Source organism: Bacillus rossius, chromosome 2 (assembly GCF_032445375.1).
Source record: "Bacillus rossius redtenbacheri isolate Brsri chromosome 2, Brsri_v3, whole genome shotgun sequence".
NCBI classification, from domain to species: Eukaryota; Metazoa; Arthropoda; class Insecta; order Phasmatodea; family Bacillidae; genus Bacillus; species Bacillus rossius.
Window position 1 is genome coordinate 24,385,926 of NC_086331.1, and position 19,407 is coordinate 24,405,332.

Consider the following 19,407-nt stretch of genomic DNA (forward strand, 5'->3'; position numbering starts at 1 on the left):
GACATCACATTGCTAAGCCATTATCAAACTTAATTAATGAAGCCTTTTTTTGGAAGTTACTGTACCAGATTACTTTAAAAATGCAAAAATACTCACTGGCTATAAAAAGAGAGACACACTGGATGTAGCAACCTATAGGCCCATTATTTTACTATCCATTATTGCCAAAATGTTTGAAAATGTGCTTTACTGTAGACTATATAATTTTTCTTGAGAGACTTAAAAATTCTGAATAGTAATCATGATGGCTTTCAAAACATAAATAAACAATAAATGCTGTACATAATTTTACTAGTAAAGTTCTAGACCTTTAGGACTGTGGTAATGTGGCACTGGGCATCTTTTTTTGATTTGTCTAAAGCCTTCTATGTTGTTAATTACAAAATATTGCAAAAACTGAATCATTATGGTAGTCGAGGTAAACCACATGAACTAATGAATTCATATTTTTCTCAACCGCGATCAAAGCATCCAAACAAAATCACATAGTAAAATAGTGTTCTCAGACTGGAGTGTTATTAAACATGGAGTTCCTCAAGGTAGTAACCTAGAAATATTCAAGTACATATATATAGACGACCTGCTTTTAAACATTCCACAAAGCAGCACAGTGCTATTCGCGGATGACACTTCAATACTGCATATTGAAAGGAAACATTGTAGACAATGTCATACCTAAAGCAAATTTAATCCTTGGCCATATAAATCACAGGAGAGACAAAATGCAGTTTAAGAAAGGATTGAATGTTAAACTCTCGTGACATAACTATAACCTCAAAGGTAAAATTCCTGGGTGTAAACTTGAACAGCTAAAATATACTGACGATACCAACTCCATCGCTAATAGGCTTAGATTATCCTGATGTGTATTAGGACGACTGGCAGAAATGTAAATTTTTGAAACATTATGATATATAGCATTGAAATTTGGGGTAATGAGGTGGGAATTGAAACAATTCTACAAAAAAAGAGCTAGTCGTATAATGACAAATAACAAAATATCATTTCATTGTAAACAAAAATTTAAAAAACTCAAAATCCTAACAATTATAAATTAATATTTTTAAGAATACTCTCATTCATACATATGGAGAAAAACAATTTTCAAAAGAACTTGAATTTTCATACACCCAAAACAAACTCTAGAAAATTGAGGGTAGCAGTTCACAATATCATATAATTTCAAAAAAGCATAAATTACATGTACATGTATAAAACTTTACAATTCACTACCACAAAATGTTACAAACAATTGATTTATATATTTAAAAAAAAAAAAACTTAAAAAAATTCTGTTAGAGTATTCTTCCTACTCTCTGAAAGAATGAAATGGAGGGGTTGGGGAGGAAATAAGTATTTTTTACTAAATTTTTCTTTTTGTGGCCTAGACTAAAATTTATGCCATTTTTATTGGTATATAATTTGACTTGTTTTACATCCCGAAGCACTCAACTCAATGTGGGATCCACAACAAAATATTAAATAAATATATAATTAAATAATAAAAATAATTATAATGTGAGTAGTGTTAACTGTTTTCTTAGTGTTTTCACGAATATATATTTATTTGCCTATGTTATTGAAACCCATGCCATAAAGATTCATAAAACTTACTCCAGTTGGTACTTTCTTATGCAAAAGTGCATTTTTTTTTCCAAGTTTTTAAAACTATTTCGTATGAAAGTAACTTGTAGATTTGTTAACTATATATTTTGTCAGCATAAAGTTACTGAAATTTTATTTCACACATTTTTTAAATCTGTTCTTTTTCTTATTTGTACTTTTGATTTTTACTCTCTGGATTCCATAAGGAAATAGTGTCGCATGAAATTAATTTTTAATATTTGTGCTAAAAATATTTTTCATCTGTGGTCTGTTATTATTTTTATGTAAATTTTAGTTTTTTTTATAAATACAATAGTGTTTTGAAAGTGTGTAGGTGAAAGTTTTTTTACTTATTTTTAGGTCAAGAAACATCAACAACGTGTACTGATGATATTAGATAGCAAGAACATAGACTATGTTACTGTAGACATCACAGAGCCAGGAAAGGAAGATGAAAAAGAATTAATGCAACAAAAAAGCAATCCCAAAGATGCAAAGCATCCTTTACCACCGCAGTTATTCAACGATGAAAACTATTGTGGTGTAAGTAATCTTATACTTTGTATGTAATTGTGTCACTCAATGGCTGTGGAAGCTGGCATTTGTAAACAAAATATGAGTGGAGAATTTAGTCAGAATACATGGGTAGGAATTAAGGTAGGGTTTTTTATTTATTTTTTTTTATCATGCATGGGTTGATTAGATGTTGAGAAGTGCTGAGAAGTGAATGGAGATGTTGTAGAAATTTCATGAGACTCTTGTTTACTTGAAACTTTAAAGGGTTGTAGGGCTGAAATAGTGACAAAAGGCCAAAAGATAGAAACAAATAGTCAATGGAGGGAAAACACAGTAGTGTATATTTTGGCCTTATTGAGTGAGTGAGTGTGAAATCTGTCTTTTCTCTTCCCCTCACTACTTTCTGTAACTTAGCTGTGTGTCAATCACACAATCTGCAGCATGTTTTGCTTCAAACTGGGTCAATAACTAGCAAAAATTTTAATGATAAACTTTTGGGGAGGATGTGATGTTTATGAAGATGTAGTATTGAAACTTTGAGTGCCAGTGATCTGTGGAAAGCTAGCTACTTGGTTCGGGAAAACTATCGTATAGCCAAACTCCCTATAAACAAATGCATGGATTTAAAATTGGTATAAATCTGTGATTTACTTTGGGAACATCAGATGAATTAGGTATTCATTCCATAGCTTATTGTTAATGAGATTTTATCAGATGATCTTAGTATTAGATGTTTGACTGATAAATTTGTTCAATGGCTCCTGTTGCAATCGCAAAGAAATTTTGTGCTACCACAAATATTGGCATAGTTTATAAACTAAAATTGACCACCTTGATGTCAGTCATGTCAGCTGTCAGCGAGGGACGTAGCCGGGAGGTCTGTGGGGTCCGAACCCCTCCCTCCCAGGATTCAAAGGAAGGAAAAACAAACAAGCAAAGACAGAATAAGAAAATAATAGCACTATAGCTACATACGATTACAGAGATATTATTTTAGAGGAATTGTTGTAATCATTAGGGGGCTAGAATGATTTATTTCCTTCATTATAGCCAGATATGCCTACACAAAAGCAACAGGAATTGTTTTTCCAAGTAGTTCATTGTAAATGCCAGTTTGCACATGTATTAACTGTAGGCATTTCTTTCATACAAACTTGAAATATGTGTTTTATGTAGTTAATAACATTAATATTTATGTATTTATAATTTGTTTTAACAAAATCATTAAACAGTTGTCTTAGAATAAAAGTATTTAAAACAAATAAAAACCAAAATAAAAAATGTTAAATTTTGTTTTCTCAAGAAAAAACATTACTTAAATGTCTGTGTGAAAAAATATTAGTTTTAGTGTGACAATCAATTTTCTTTTAAAATTCAATTATAAAGAGAACTTACTCATAAAAAAATGATATAATATAATGTTTGTAGTGGATCCCTCCTGTTTATAATCCTGGCTGCAGCCTTGTGTCAGCCATGGTCAATTAAAGAAAGCCTGGTCTTACCAACAGAAACTGTCTCTATGTCTCCATCCAAAGGAGACATACTGCAAAGTCAGCGCAATGCCAAGGCCATTGATCTTTGATGTCTAACATTTGCTATGTATGTGTGTGTGTGTACAGGGGGAGTCGTCTGATTTCCACTGAAAAACTTTGGTTGCAGGTTCATCACGACAAAATAAGTTGAAAAAATATTGATGACTCATGGTCTAAAAGTGCTTCTGAAGGCAGGTCTTTGAAGTTGGAGCTAAACAACATTTTTGATGTAAATAATACATAAAGTATGTAAGAATGAACACTGAGAATCTGAATTGTATTTAATTAATTAGAGTTCTACAACCACCGGGAATTTGTCGCTGTAACAAATAATTGGGGGTAGTAACGTGCCACAAAAATAAAGGTGTTGCCCCAGTTATTTCAATAAAATAATTTTACTAAAAGCAACAAAATTTCTGGTGGTTGCAAAAATTCATTCAATTAAATACAATCTGTATGTTCAGTGTTTCCTCTTAAATACTTTTTACATTATTTACATAAAAAATGTGGTTCAGCTCTAACTTTAAAGAGACATACCAACCACCCTTGGGAACCACAGCATAAGTTGTACATACCTGTACGTTTTCAACTTATTTTGTCGTGGTGACCCTGCAGTCAAAGTTTGTTGGTCAAATTCAGGCTCATTCTATATATTATACATAGTCATTTATTCTTAAGGAAGAAAATTATAAAAGAATGTATAAAAATTTTTTTTTCATATTTTTGATGTAGTCAGATGCTACGTAAGGCCAAATCAATGCATTGTACTGGAAGATGTGTAAACAATATGCTGTGAAGTACACATTACGTATAAATAAAGTTAACGCTCTTGGCCCTGGAAATAAATAATGTATAAAGATGTTCACGAATTATTGACATTAGAGACTACAGTGATTACAAAATAGATTTTGTGTTATTTGATGCACCTTCTGGTATTCAGCAAGGCATGACAGCTCCTTGATGGACATGCATGTAGGACAAGTTGAAACAATTATTACAGATAGCCACACTTGCACTTTGCCTGCCTTTGTTCAGCTTTCCTGAAACCAGGTTTTTGAGTTGTTTAGAGTTCTCCCCCCCCTCCATCCAAATGCTAGGGTATTACTATTTACAGTATTTCAAAACATACTCACCTTATTTTCTTGTGTGCTACATTTTTAAATGTGAAATCAGTCTGCTGAGTTCTTTATCATTCCAAATTAAAATCGATATAAATGTCGCAGATTTCTGATACACTGAAAACATCAGAAGAATAAATGTCTGTTTTGTGTCATATCTTGCTTCATACTTATCTTTTCAGGCATCGGCTGCATGCTTAATGTCTTTTACTTCCATGTTATTTTATTTTTAGTGTGGTATTGTTATGGATTAAAGTATTTTTTACAATAACAAACTGTAATAAAATATTTGTTGAAAGATTTTTATGTAATAAATATTTCACGTTTTACTATGTGTTTAGTTGATAGTTATGATTGGTAGTTCCGGTTGCTATGGTATTTAAAACAATTTATTACAAAGGGGAGCATGTGTGTGGTTTTTAATTGTTTCAAAATTATCCTATAAAAAAGGGTGTTTACTTTTTGTTGAGTATACAAAGAGTTTAAATTTTGTCATGTGTAATATTTTAATAAAAAAACATGCATTTACAGTAAAATTCTATGCGGTTCATTGTCACACCACAAGTTATTTGTAATGTGTCTGTCGTAATGCTTACCTATTGAACCACACACTTCACTGGCGGAACTGGGTGTCTACAGGCACAAATGTCACAAAAGTCATGAAAAAAAACCATTAATGGTGCTGAAGTCACAAAAACTTTAATTACTAGCAGCCTTTTGATAACTTTCATTTGGTTTTTGATGCCTCACTTAAGTTTATAGCCACACATTATAAATAAAATTTGTAGAATATCCATTAATTTAATGTGGAAATAATCTCTGAAAGGATTATAGCATTTTAATGTAAGAATCAGCACGTTCATGCAAATATATATTTTTTATTATGTTTAATTATAATATATATTATATATAAAAATTTCTGTATGATATAAGAAAGTTGTAAGAAAATTTTGTTTAAAGGTGCTGCAAAAGTGCTGAAATTGGTTGACCAGGTATTTGTAGATGCTAGGCCTGTGCGAATACTAGTTTTTATTGTGAAGCAAATATCAAATGTTTTAATGTTTGCAAAGTCAAATCAAATTGTGAAGATTTTTCTCAGCAAGCTATATTACACTTATTTTATAAAATACTGCCATAAATGTAAAAGAAAATGTAATCTTTTACTTATTATAAAACCAATTAGGCCCTGTATGTAACACCATTCAATCAAAATGATAAATTAACCAAGCATAAAATTAAATTTGTGTCATCATAAAAGAAGAACTGAGTGCAACCTTTTGATATTTTAATATCTTAAAAATATATTTTATAGCCATAACCGTAATATTTTGAGATTAACAAATGTTTTGCCCACTTCAAAAATGGTAATTTTAAAATGTAACACCATGTATTAAAACATATCATAAAACCAGTGGTAAAATTTGTATCAACATTTGTAATAAACAATATAATCCTATTATTACAATAAATAATAAAATATTTAAAAATACAAGATTTACACTTTCGTATTTTCACACATGGCATCTAGAGCAGGGCTTCCCAATATTTTTCAGTCCGCGACGCACATACATGTTTACTATTTTGTCTGGGCGCCCTAACCTATTTGTCTCGTCGAAATAGATGGGTACAATGATACTAGTTAGGTAGATAAGCACAAAAATTAAAATATCTACATTATGAATCTGAACTGTATGTATGTGTGTATATATATATATATATATATATATATATATATATATATATATAAGAATATAAAATTAACACAAAAACAATCAAGAAAGACTTAAGAACAACAAAAATAAAATACAATAGCTACCTAGCTAGTCAATGTGATGGGTGAGCTTGGTGATCTTCACACATTTTTTTCAAAACGTGGAATAAGATTTGACACTGCTACTCGCATTTCTTGCTCCACATTGATCTTTGAGCGATATTTGCTCTTGATTACAGCTACAGCTGAAAATTCAGCTTCTCACAAATGAGATGTTGCAAAAGGAATGAAAATTCTTATAGCTTTTGAAGCTAAAGTGGGATATTCATTTTGAACCGATATCCAAAACTCCACCAAATCGGAAAATGTGAATCTTGTTCTGCTGTCGCAAGAGAGTTCAATGAGACTTTCTTCTTCCGATGTAAATTCTGGCGGAGCTTGTGCATGGAATGGGTCTTGGATCCACGCATATTTATCGGCATCTTCTTCGGCAAAGTATTTTGAAAACCATTCAATGAGCTTCGAAAGGTGTTCCGTAAAAAGGGTCATCAGGTCTTGTGAGACACAAAGCTCATTTGATGTTGCATATTCATACAACTGCGAGAAACAATCTTGACCGCGATTTTTATTCAATTTTTCATCCAAAACTGCAGTTTTTTCTTAAATGCAGCGATCTTCTCCAGTAGTTTCATAATGTGCATGTTGTCTTGCAAAGACAGATTCAGTTTGTTAATTTTTTCAAATATGTTGCACAAATATGCTAGTTTTAGCAAAACATCTGGTTCAGCAAAGTATCTGGAGTTTGCATGATGCTCTTGTTGTAAAGAACTGTAATTTCTTCATGTAATTCGAACACACGAATTAAGACATTTCCACGGGAAAGCCATCAATTGCAGTAATATATCAGTGCCGTATGTTCAGCTCCCATATCTATGCATAGTTTTTTGAAAAATCTGGCTTTTAGTGGTCTAGTTTTAATGTAGTTTACAGTGCTAATGACATGTTCTAATACTTGGTTTAATTCAGAACTCATCGACTTTGACACAAGCGCTTCTCTATGGATGATGCAATGGTCCACACAGCATGCGAGGCTTTTTTTACAAATAAGCGCTTGTAATCCTCCGTACCAGCCATACATTGATCAAGCACCATCTGTACGTACACCAATACATTTTTCCCAATTCAAACCATTTTCTGTAATAAACTTGTAAAGAATTTCAAACAAGTCATGAGCCTTTGCACTTTCGGTAATGTTTTTGCAGAATAAGAGTTCTTCGACAATAATATTGTCAGCCACAAAGCGTACGTAACAAATCAGATGTGCATCATTATTACTGTCAGTAGTCTCGTCAAGTTGCAGACCAAGTTCAGGGTGGCCACCAAACCGGGAAAACGGGAAAAACCGTGAAAATGTCGGGAATTTTAAAGGGCCCTGGTAAAACCGGGAAACTGTCTGGAATTTTACTTATTTCCTGGGAAAATGCTGCTGTGTAAATTCGCACAACTTATTATGTTAAGACGTACATCGTGACGTCTGATAATCACGCGGTAAATCTATAGAGTGTCATGTTGGCAGCGACTGTAGTGTTCCTAGGCGTGTCATGTTTCTTCTTTCCTCATAGACGCAATACGTCACTAAGAGGGGGAGGGGGAATATGAACCGCACTACGGCGTGCAACGCGGGGTGTTGTTCTAATTTGTTCTGTTCAGTACAAGTCTTCGAGAAATGTTAGTCTTACGCTGTGCAGTTTGTTAGGAAGCCATTGAGGCAATGTCTACTAGGTATTCCTGTCGTTATGAGTCTGAGTTTCCATGGGCTACTGAGGATGCGAAAGACAGAACTTGTGCGAGATGCAAGATATGCAATAAAAGTTTCAAGATCGATACGATGGGTAGGGGAGCATTTACAAGCCATGCCAAATCTAAGAATCACAATAGAGTTATAAATAACCAATCAAGAAACCTGCAAGTTACAGAATTTTTTTCCACTCAACCTGCTCAGGATGAAGCCAACGCTTCCTGTAACAAAGGTAAGTCCTACGTTTGCACTTTTATTACTTTAATTTATCTTAGTAGCTTCCAACGGTTTAGCGGTGTTATTAACTACGACGTCTTGTAATCCATCGCTTATCAATAAACTGTCAAATATGTCAAGTAACTAACGACACTGCGCTTTTTTTTTATGAATATTGCAGCTGTGTGTTGAGGCCGGCCGATAAACCTTCCGCATTAACGTACCTTTAACGTCGGTAATGCTATGTTCACTTAAAATTTGTAAAATAATAATACTAAATGTATAATAATTATGTACACAAGAACCCCGATTTCACGAACACCGGATTTAACGAAGCAGTGATTTTACGAATACATTCTCGGGAACCGTCAAAAAATTTTAAATTTTGACCAAAATGTGAAAATCAGAAAAAAAATTTTGGTATAAAACTGCTGCCGCGGGGTGTCGCCGCATCGTCGGATACATCGTGTGAATGCCGCTCGGGCAGTGTCTAGCCGAGCTCGGCGCATCCACTATCGCACGAAAAGCCGTCTCAGCCATCATGTTATCTTACCCGCCCGCACGAAAAGCCGCTGTGGTAGCTTCTGCGAGAGCGTAAGAAACTCTTCCGGCCAGGCTGGCGGTAGCATCCTCCTCCCCTTCCACAACGCGTGCGACAAAAGCCAGGTTGTATAGTCCATTCTCGGTAAAATAAATATTTTTATGGGCTTATACAACTGTCCTTCGCAGTTAATAAATACATTATAAGTTATTATGATACAATTTGTTTATTAGTCACACAGCAGTTTCTGTTGAAAAATCATTAATGCCTCGAATTTTATTGAATAGAAAAATTTAGCAGGGCCCTAAATATATTTATTTTACTGCATAGTTACTTTTCCATCTGCATTCAAACGTGTTTTTTTCTTCTTTTTTTTTACGCTGTGAAGGGACGTGGAAAAGATAATTGCTTGAGCTGTCAAAATAAACATCGCTGACGGCAAGGGCGGGAGCGCATCCTGTCAGTCTGTCGCTGTGATTATCTACTCCAAAAACATGTCACAGCATTTCAGGATAGCATTGTTCTTATATCTTTCGTTTATAACCGAATGTTTTCTACCTGATCTACACAAGTTCCTTCGCCACGTTTTGAACGAAAATAACCACCAGCAGGCTAGCATAGCTGAATTCGCGTGACGCGAATTCACTTAGCGCAAGTATTTATCGGAACCCATATTGTTCGGGGTATGCGAGTCCTAGGTGTTATATGAATTTAAAAAGTTGTCTTTTTTACACCATAGACTATTTGAATATGAAATCTATGCGAACAAAGGCTATTTTTTATGTATTTGGATTTATTGTGGTGGTGGGGGAATAAATTGGCCCGAATTCTCTATTGCGACCATTCCCTTTATAAGTCCGTTTTCCGGAAACCGTGAGGGGTCGCATCAGCGGGATTCTACTGTAAACTGTCCTAAAAGCATTGCTTACTTGCTTTGTGAATGATGTAATGTTCTATGTTTCAGGACTTGCAGCACAAGTTATGCAAGATGACCATGTTTTTAAGGTGTCTTCTGTTTGCACCTCAGCATCTACTTCAAGTAAAGTCAGTACCTGTAGTTCAACTTCAGCCAGCCATATACCAACTGGTAATGTTCTTCAGAAATATTTAGTGGGAGAACAGGTTACGAAAGCAGAAATTTTGTGGGTTCTTCACACAGTTGTTAGTCACTCATCGCTCCGAAAAGCAGCGGAAGGTGTAGCGGTCATGAAACTTATGTTTCCTGATATTGAGATTTCTCAGAAAATGGAGTTGCAACGGACTAAAATTGGGTATCTAATCAACCATGGTTTAGCTCCATTTTTCGAAAAAGAGCTTCGAGAATGTGTTAATAAGTCATCAGAAATTGTTATAGGGTTTGATGAAAGTTTAAACAAGGTGGCTCAGCGTGAACAGTTGGATGTGCATGTCAGATTTTGGGATGATAAACTCAACAAGGTTGTGTCAGATATTTAACATCAGTTTTCTTGACCTCTACTCGGGCTCAGGATATCTTGCAGGCATTGAAGGGTGCCTTAGAGCATGGCATTTTAAGGAAAATCATTCAGGTATCAATGGATGGCCCCTCTGTAAATTGGAAACTGGTCAAAGAACTGGTTGCTGAACTGCGGGAGGAAATAGGTCGTGAAGGTTTTGACCTAATCAATATTGGCAGCTGTGGTCTTCATGTTATACATGGTGCTTTTAAGGATGGAATGAAGAAGACAGCATGGTCTTTGACAAATTTTTTGAGAGCTTTGTATTATCATTTCAAGGATGTTCCTCTACGCAGAGCATATTTCATGTCATGCACAGGCTGCAATGTATTCCCCCTTAAATTCTGCTGCATTAGGTGGGTTGAAAATAAGAAAGTGGCTGCAAGAGCTCTTGAAATTTTGCCACATATGAAGACATATGTGGAAGCTGTCGAGAACCAGAACAAAGGCAAAGTCAAGCGGAAGGATCCTGGATTTAAAAGAAGTTTTGCTGCTCTGAAGGAATCTAAAAATTTCAAGACTATTTGTAATGCTGTAAAGGATGATTTTATGGGTCCCAAGCTTGCATTCTTTATTGCATCATCAGTGCTTGTAGAACCTTTTCTGAAAGAGTTTCAGACTGATAATCCAATGGTGCCATTCCTTCACCAAGAACTTCAAGCACTCACAACTACAGTGCTTCAAAGAGTAGTTAGAAAAGAAGTTCTTGAAAAAACTCAATCAATTTCAAGCATAGACTTTACGAAAAGTGAAAATCTTCATGTAGCAAATCAGGTAGACATTGGTTTTGTCACAACAGATGCTTTGAAGAAAGTTCGAGGCCAGACTGCTGAGAAGGAAGTGTTACAGTTTAGAAATGATTGTAGAACATTTTATATAGGCTTCCTTCAGAAAGTTTCAGAGCGCTCACCTCTTGCATACTGTTTTACCAGATATGTCTCCTGTGTCAACCCAGAGTTAATTTCAAGTAACCCAAACCTAGCTGAAAAGAGGTTACAATCATGCCTGGAACTTCTTGTTGAAAAGCAACATATTCTAGGATCCGTTGCTGATAAAATTAAACAGGAGTTCAGAGCATTTAGCCAAATGTGTTCAGTGAGAGAAGCCATGAAGTCGTTCCGTCGCTATAGTCAGCGTCTAGATTTGTTTTATGTGCAGATTATGGAGGAATGTGGCAAAACATTCCCAAATTTGCTACACTTTATCAAGCGTTTGCTTATTCTATCCCATGGAAATGCTGCCTTAGAGCGTGGTTTTTCCATCAATTCTGATTGCTTGGTCGAAAATCAGGCTGAGGAAAGTCTTGTAGCCCAGAGAATAGTATATGATGCTGTATCACATGTTAAGGGGGTGCAGAATGTTGAAGTAACTAAATCTCTCATCCACTATGCCAGGAATTCATCTTCACGGTACAAAGAACATCTGGAACGAAGAAAGAAACAGGAAGAGACTGAAGAAACTCAGAGAATCAGAAAAAGACAAGCTGAAAAGAACCTCAGGGAACTTGAGGCAAAAAAAGTCAAAATAATGAGTGATGCCTTAAAACAGACAGCTCTCATAGACGAAGAAATTCGAAACACAAAATAAGGTTAAAGTTATGTGTCAAATATATATTTAGTAAACTGTCACCTGTTTTTTTAGTTAGGTATGTATCACATTTTGTGCATTTTTGTTTTATATTTAGTTACTATAAAGTTCCCGTGTTTTAAAATTTGTGCTTTTATCGTGTATTACATAAATAAAAACATGTAATTTTGTATATATATTGCAAAACCAGGAAAATCTTGAAAAAACCTGGAAAAACCTGGAATTTTGTATCTCGAATATAGTGGCCACCCTGCAAGTTCCTTGCCTTTAATTTTTTTTTATTAATTGGCGATTTAGATCCTCAGCTATGTCATGGATTCTTCGACTGATAGTGTTGTTAGATAAGGGTACCTTAGAAATTAATTTTCCTGCCGTTTCTCCCACCATAATATTCACCATGTCCAGAGCAGCCGGTAGAACAAGCTCTTCTGCAACAGTATGAGGTTTTTTGCATTTCACCACCCTGTATGCTACCTTGAAGGATACTAACAGCGCGTTGTTAGGTACTGAGGCTTGTTGAGTAAACACATTTGGTTTTTTTTTTTTTGTTTTTTAAATTTTGTAATTTCCTATTTAAAAAAATCACACAATTTTTCAACCATAGCCGGGTGAATGGTTTCGAGACGTCGCTTTAACTTACTTGGAAGCATACTTTCGGATGATAAAATTTTCAAACAGAGCACACACTGGGGTCTTTCTTAATTGTTTACTTCTATTGACGTAAAGCCAAAGTCCAAATAGCTATCATCGTATTTGCGATATTTCCGTGTTTTTTTTACTTCCCTGCCACTGGTAGACGCATTATCAGTGTCCCTTGTACTACCGACTTGTTTATTTAATAAAAATGTATCCATTTTGACAAAACAAAAGACTTATAACGAAAACAAAACGAAACGACACAATCAAAACAAAACGGGAGACGACGACGTCATCTCGTCTCGCTGCTCTCTTGTAACTAAACAAATGACCATTGTTTATTTTGTACCTGCGAATACTTAAGTTGAGGTTTCGGAGAATGGTAAAGAGAATCGCATCACGGCGCCCTTCTTAACTTTCTACGGCGCACCAGGGCGCCGCGGCGCACACTTTGGGAACCCCTGATCTAGAGCATTATCTCGTTGGCCACATACAAAAATACTATCTGTTGGCATTTTAAAAAGAAAGAAGGCAGGCAGGCAGGCACAGATTTAGACTTTCTCAGTAAGGGGCGGTATTTATAAAAAAATTCCATCTTCCAGGAAACCAGGAAATTCGTTGTAGGTTGTAATTAGTGTGTATGATACCAAAAATTGGATTATTGTTTATATGGTTACTAAAATATTGAAAGTAAAAAAGTACTTTTTACCAATAAAAAAGAAACTATAATAGTCAAAATAAATCAAAATCTTAATAGAGGAGAGAATCTCCTGAAAAGTAAGTCCCGGCTCCCGCAAATATAACTATAGTCATTCCATATGAAATCAACCAGAGGCCTTACCCTCTACACCTTAGATTTTCATGTTTTTTTGTATTTTGGTAATATCAACTAAATACATTATAAATCTACTTTATCTAAAAAAAAATTTCGAGTAGTTTTTTTTTTGTATAAATTTTTGAAAATTGCAAAAAATAGCCAATTTTAGCAATGTTTTGGATCACTCAAATACTTGTAGGTTTCCAACTAATGGTGCTAGAAGGCTGTTTGACAGCTCATTTTAAAGGTCATTGTATGGACTTCAATTTGATATGTAGCATGACCAACTTCGGGAAAAGAAATAATTTTTATTTGTTTTCAAAATTTTTAATATTGAATTTCTAAAAAAACACCATTTTCGATTTTTTTTAAAAAAAAGTATTATATTCCTACATATATTGGTTAGATTTTTGCCAAATTTCAAGGTGGAGAATCAATGGGATCATGAGTAAATAAAAATGAGAAGTTTAGTAGATGCTTAAGGGGGCATGGTAGATAAATAAATGCTTTAAGCGTCAGTTGGACGTTATTGGTTTTTGGAAGACAACATTGAAAAACTGCAAAACAACAATCCTACATAATGTTATTTGCCAACTTTATTAGCAGACGTCCTGAAAAGACAATTCTCGAGCGTTGTTTCTTCCGCAGCAATTAAATGTTCGAAATTACCAAGGCAGAAGTTTTGGCTTCAAGTAACCTTCAGCTTTTAATTAATGCATTTAGCTCTGGTTTAGATACAATGCCGCCTTAAGGCGATTGGTGCATGGAAAATATTACGACAAAACTAATTTAACTACATATTTATTTTTGATGCTTCTTTTTAAGACATAGTATACCTAGGATATTTTTAATAAACTTTTTTTTACTGAGTTACGTCATTTTAAATGCATTTATTTTTATTCCAAGCCAGAATTATTTAGAAAACACATAATTATGTTAAACTTAAGTATAGTTCAAGAAACGAGTGTACGAATAGGTTTCTGCACATATAAAAGTAAGAAGAAAAAATTTTCATCGTCAAAATTACACTTTAATATTGACAATTTCCATTGATCACTGCTGGACTACTTCAGGAGCGATTTAAAGAATAAATTTAAATGAAAATGAAAACATAATTGGCAGAACACTATTGAGTTATGTATTTATTTTCATATCCTTTTGTTTTTGATACGATCCAACTCAAAACATGCCCTCTGGAGTGACAGTTCTAGTGCTGCGTGTAAATCTCTCGCCGCCGGGAAGAATGTCCCCGCGACGTGGCGCTGAGGGCGGCGCTTGTCGCAACCAGGTAGTCCGGCGGAGCTCCGGCCGGCGGGCCGCAGCCTGCGGGGGGGAGGGGGAAGAATGGGGTGTAGAGGGATGACAAGAGGAGACCGAAGAAACGAAGGGTCTGTCAAGGTCGCGCTCATGGAGCTAATATACAGTAATACATCTGGAGAGGACAAGGGAAGACCAGCAGAGGATGCGAGGTGAAGCCGGGTATCGGCTTCCTACGCTGGAAGAAAATGAAAAAGAGCCAAACACGCCTCGCGCGGCCGAAGAATCCTCCAAACTAAACTCGCAACTGCTCCGAAACTATCAAAACAATCAAACTGAAAATTTTACTGGAGTATCTATAAACATTTTTCCCCACATCGCTTTAATATTTTTTTCGAAACATGAATGCTTTAATTTTTAAAAATTAAATACTTATTTACTGCCAAAATTTTTTGTGATTACGCAGAGTAAATTACAACATCGAGGAAATATTTTTGTTTGCAATTGTAAGTGGGGGACACTAGCGTATGAAATAAGGAAGAAGCCTCAAATTTTATTTATATACCCCTTTTGACGCATTCAACCCCATACTTTTATTTTTACAGAGAGTTGAAGTGGGAATAATGTTTCAGTGGGTAACACTACTGACATATGTCTTCGGAAAGCACTTCTTTTTTTTATTATACATCTCAAAATTTATAATTTCATACAAAATTGTTTATAAAAACGAATTCTTACTTACCTCATTTAATCTATTACAAACCTCTTGTAATATACGTGTATTAGTAGAAGAACCAACGTAACATGCAAACCTTAGGTAAACACTGGTAGAGAATTGTTTGGAATAACTGAAATGCTATGCATATACTGACAATGTAAGAAACTTCCAATTTTATTAATTGTTTGCATAAGAATTAATAATTTTAAAAAAATCATAGAATAGGCCTTTATAGACTGAAAACCTTTCACGTAGTTTCAAGTCGCGTACATAAAAGTTTTTTAATATATATAATTACCAAATATTGTTGAATATATTTAACATTTTTATACATGTTACAACACACATATAATAACAAACCTATATAGTATATAAAAAGACAAACGCCAAATTTTAGCATTTTGTATTTCTTTTCTCTGTGTGAATAAAATAACAGTTCTTAACGTAGTTGCTAATACTGTACTATATTTCTAAAAAAAAAAAATTACGAAAACCCCTGACATCGTCACCATAACAATGATAAATTTGCAAAATAATTAAGGCACATTTTTTAATGCTACGAAGCACACTCTTAAGAGAAATGTTTTAAACTTATGTTTGGATGTAACTAATATCTTAAAAGCATTCTGAAACCATTACTTTGAGGGAAACCTTAATATACCGAACACCATACCATCCTTTAATCGAGCACGATTTTCGCTTCTTAAGACCCATTTGTCTTCAAAATGCACTGTAATGTGTAAGTAATAAATCAGTCTTAAAATCAGTTAATTATTTTATCTTCCTATTTCGTATTCTAATTGAAATAAATATCAGATAAGCATGTGTTACTTGTATCACGACATCAAGGTATTATTTATCAGTAATTAATATTTAATTTTATTTTTTTGTTAACTAATGTGCATAGGGCAGTGCACTAGACATCACTACCTGTGTGTAGTGTTGCGTTACACTTTTTAACGCATTAGAGTTTACATAAAATGATAAATTCAAAATTTCGTTTAAAAGTATAAATATCAGCGATCAATTTAATTAATGTCCAGTATAACTCAGTCAGTAAAACATTCGGAAATATGTATAGGACCTGTTAACCTAAATATTTGTTAACAGTTAAACTGAACTAAGATGTGTTAGAGTGGTTTTTTCTCTGTCCGTATATTAGAGGTATGGAACATCAATAAATATAGTTTAAAAAACTAAAGAAACATGCTTTTAAAGATTATCAAACTAAAAAGTTAAAAATAATTATAAAATTTAATTTATGACAATAGTATTTAAGCAATACTAGTATAAATGAGAAAAAAAACTTGAGGCGCTTTGTGCCCTATTTTTTTTTGTATATTAAGCGCCCCATGCTTTTTTCTCATTTATACTAGTATTTCTTATATACTATTGTCATAAATTAAATTTTAAAATTATTTTTAACTTTTTAGTTTGATAATCTTTAAAAGCATGTTTCTTTAGTTTTTTAAACTATATTCATTTTTAACTTTTTAGTTTGATATTCTTTAAAAGCATGTTTTTTTAGTTTTTTAAACTATATTTATGTATAATTATCATAGGGAAATGAGTTACCGACACTACCTATTACCATCTGAGATAACTATTTGGAGTTGCAACGTCACAAAGAAATGGTAAAGTCTCTCCGAATCATTTACAGTTAGATGTATGGATATAATCTTAGAATTTACCAGGAAAAAAAAATATTTTTTTTTCCGGCATGGCCGGGAGTAGAACCCACGATCGCTGAATACGAAAGCTGACGTCTCAGAAGTCGTGCGCCTTAGACCGCTCGGCTAACGAACGTGATGATATTGGTGGGACATTTTACAGTGATGAGCCACTCACTCTTAGTCGAAAGAGTTACAGACGGACAGACAAACAAACATACAGGTGAAGCTAATATAAAGCATGTAATAAAGTACGCATCTGTCGCCCATTTACTTTAAATACAGAATTATAAACTACATATTGTGAAAACATTCTGCAGCAGTTTTTGCTGAACGGAAAAACACGGATGAGAAGACAGACGAAATGTGTTTGGTAAGTGATTTTTCGTCAAATGAAATGGAACAGGACAGTGCTTATCAGAATGAAATTACAGAACTACTTTTGTGCAAGGAAATGTATTTTACAAAGACATTTCAAGAGAAATCACCTTTTAATGAAATAGATCTTGCTGACATGGAAGAAATAGACTTAGATTTAGAGGCCAGGCCCCTTTCAAGTGACGAAATTTCTCTTGAAGGGCTGAAATATGTTTCTGGCTACATAGCTCACCGTTTCAGAAATAAATATCCTGACCTTGGCACTACGGATTTCAATTCGGAGGACGATAGCTGGATACATGTACAATCAAAGGGTAACTTAAAATGTCCCACTAATGAATTTTTTGAATTAATAAAGATCGCTGAAATGTGTTTTGATAATATTCATGGCAACAATTTGTGCAAAAAAGAGCGGATTTTTGAATCACTGACTAAAATTATTTGCGGAACTACTGAAAATAAATATCCAGAAGAAGTTATATACTGTTTTGTCAGGACAAGAACGTATATGCGTATCAAGTATTTGAACATGAAATATTTTAACGAACAAGACCAAAAATGCAAAGAAAGAAATAAGATGAGGAAAACTACCCTCTAAGATTTTTCAGTGTGATAGTGTCCACTTTCCTTCACCATAATATGTATGTTCATAATTTATTTACGATGTTTTTTAATTACTATATTTAAGAAAAGCATTTATTGTGAATATCGCAGCAATTATGTAGGGCTTAAGGTATTTATTGTATTCCAAATATTGAGTATGTCATTTTTATTGCCTTTATTAAAAATAATATATATATTAACAATGTAACAAAATTGTGATATTTTTGTATTGCTATTGCAATTTCGTTTCTTGTAAACATTATTGTAGACTTTTTCATATTGAAATTAAATTTGCTATAGGGTTGTTTGTATTTTAATTTTACAGTTATAAGATTTTTTATATGTTGTTTACTGTTTACAAACATTTGAAAAATATTTCCTTAACCATATCTCCATTTCCATGGCAATAGTCTTGTTAGCTTTTCGGGTAACTCTTCTACATGGATGATAAGATGGTGCGACATCTAAAACATATCACACCACCTTTACATAACTATAAAACTAAGAGGTGTTTTCTTTACATAATATTAAAGCACAATGTTTCCTTGTGGCGTAGGTGATTTAGAATTTCCATTTATCTAGAAAAATGGGCTTTCAGAATGTTTTTTAACACACAGTGTTTGGGAAGGTTTTTGAAGAAAAAAATTGACTACGCGTTTTATTTTTTTGCAGCTGAATTCGGGCACTTGCATGAAATATAATTAATCCGTAGGAAGCGCAATGGTTTAAAGTATTGATGTTGAAGATTTGAAAAGATTTATTGAAATAGTGTGAGAGAATGAGCGAGTTGAGTGAGAAGAGTGCGGGAGTGGCCACATGACGTCTGCGCAGTTGCGGACAAAAAATAATCCATTCCGCCTCCCCATGGCGAAGGATGAGTGAAAGAGAAAACCTGCTAAACCTTCCCCTCCTCCGGGCACGATAGAACCGTATCGGCTGTGTGTTAGAGGGAGAGGGAGATAAAACCTTCGAGGTTCTGTTAATTCCTCCTAGATGGCAGGCCGCAGAGCGACCGCCAGCAACACCCTTCCCGTATGAAGGCCATCTCGCCACTGACGAGCTGGAACTAAGCTCCTGACCTCCCTACATAGTAACGGTCACCCACATAGGCATCTAGACTCTTTAGTGGTCATATGATACAAAATTAATTGTTTTCGGGCCTGTGACCATTTTTTACCGTGCACCAATCGCCTTAAGAAATAGTTGCAGCAAGGAAGAGTAGCATAATT

At 34.2% G+C, this 19,407-nt stretch overlaps 1 protein-coding gene across 1 annotated transcript in view; it reads left to right on the forward strand.

Moving 5' to 3' along the window:
• The window catches only part of LOC134529176 (SH3 domain-binding glutamic acid-rich protein homolog), a 49,708-nt gene that overhangs the window by 19,519 nt on the left and 10,782 nt on the right, over positions 1 to 19,407 (forward strand). Inside the window, exon 2 of the mRNA XM_063363011.1 lies at positions 1,966 to 2,148. Coding sequence (XP_063219081.1) covers positions 1,966 to 2,148 — 183 coding nt within the window. The remainder of the gene's footprint in view (positions 1 to 1,965; positions 2,149 to 19,407) is intronic.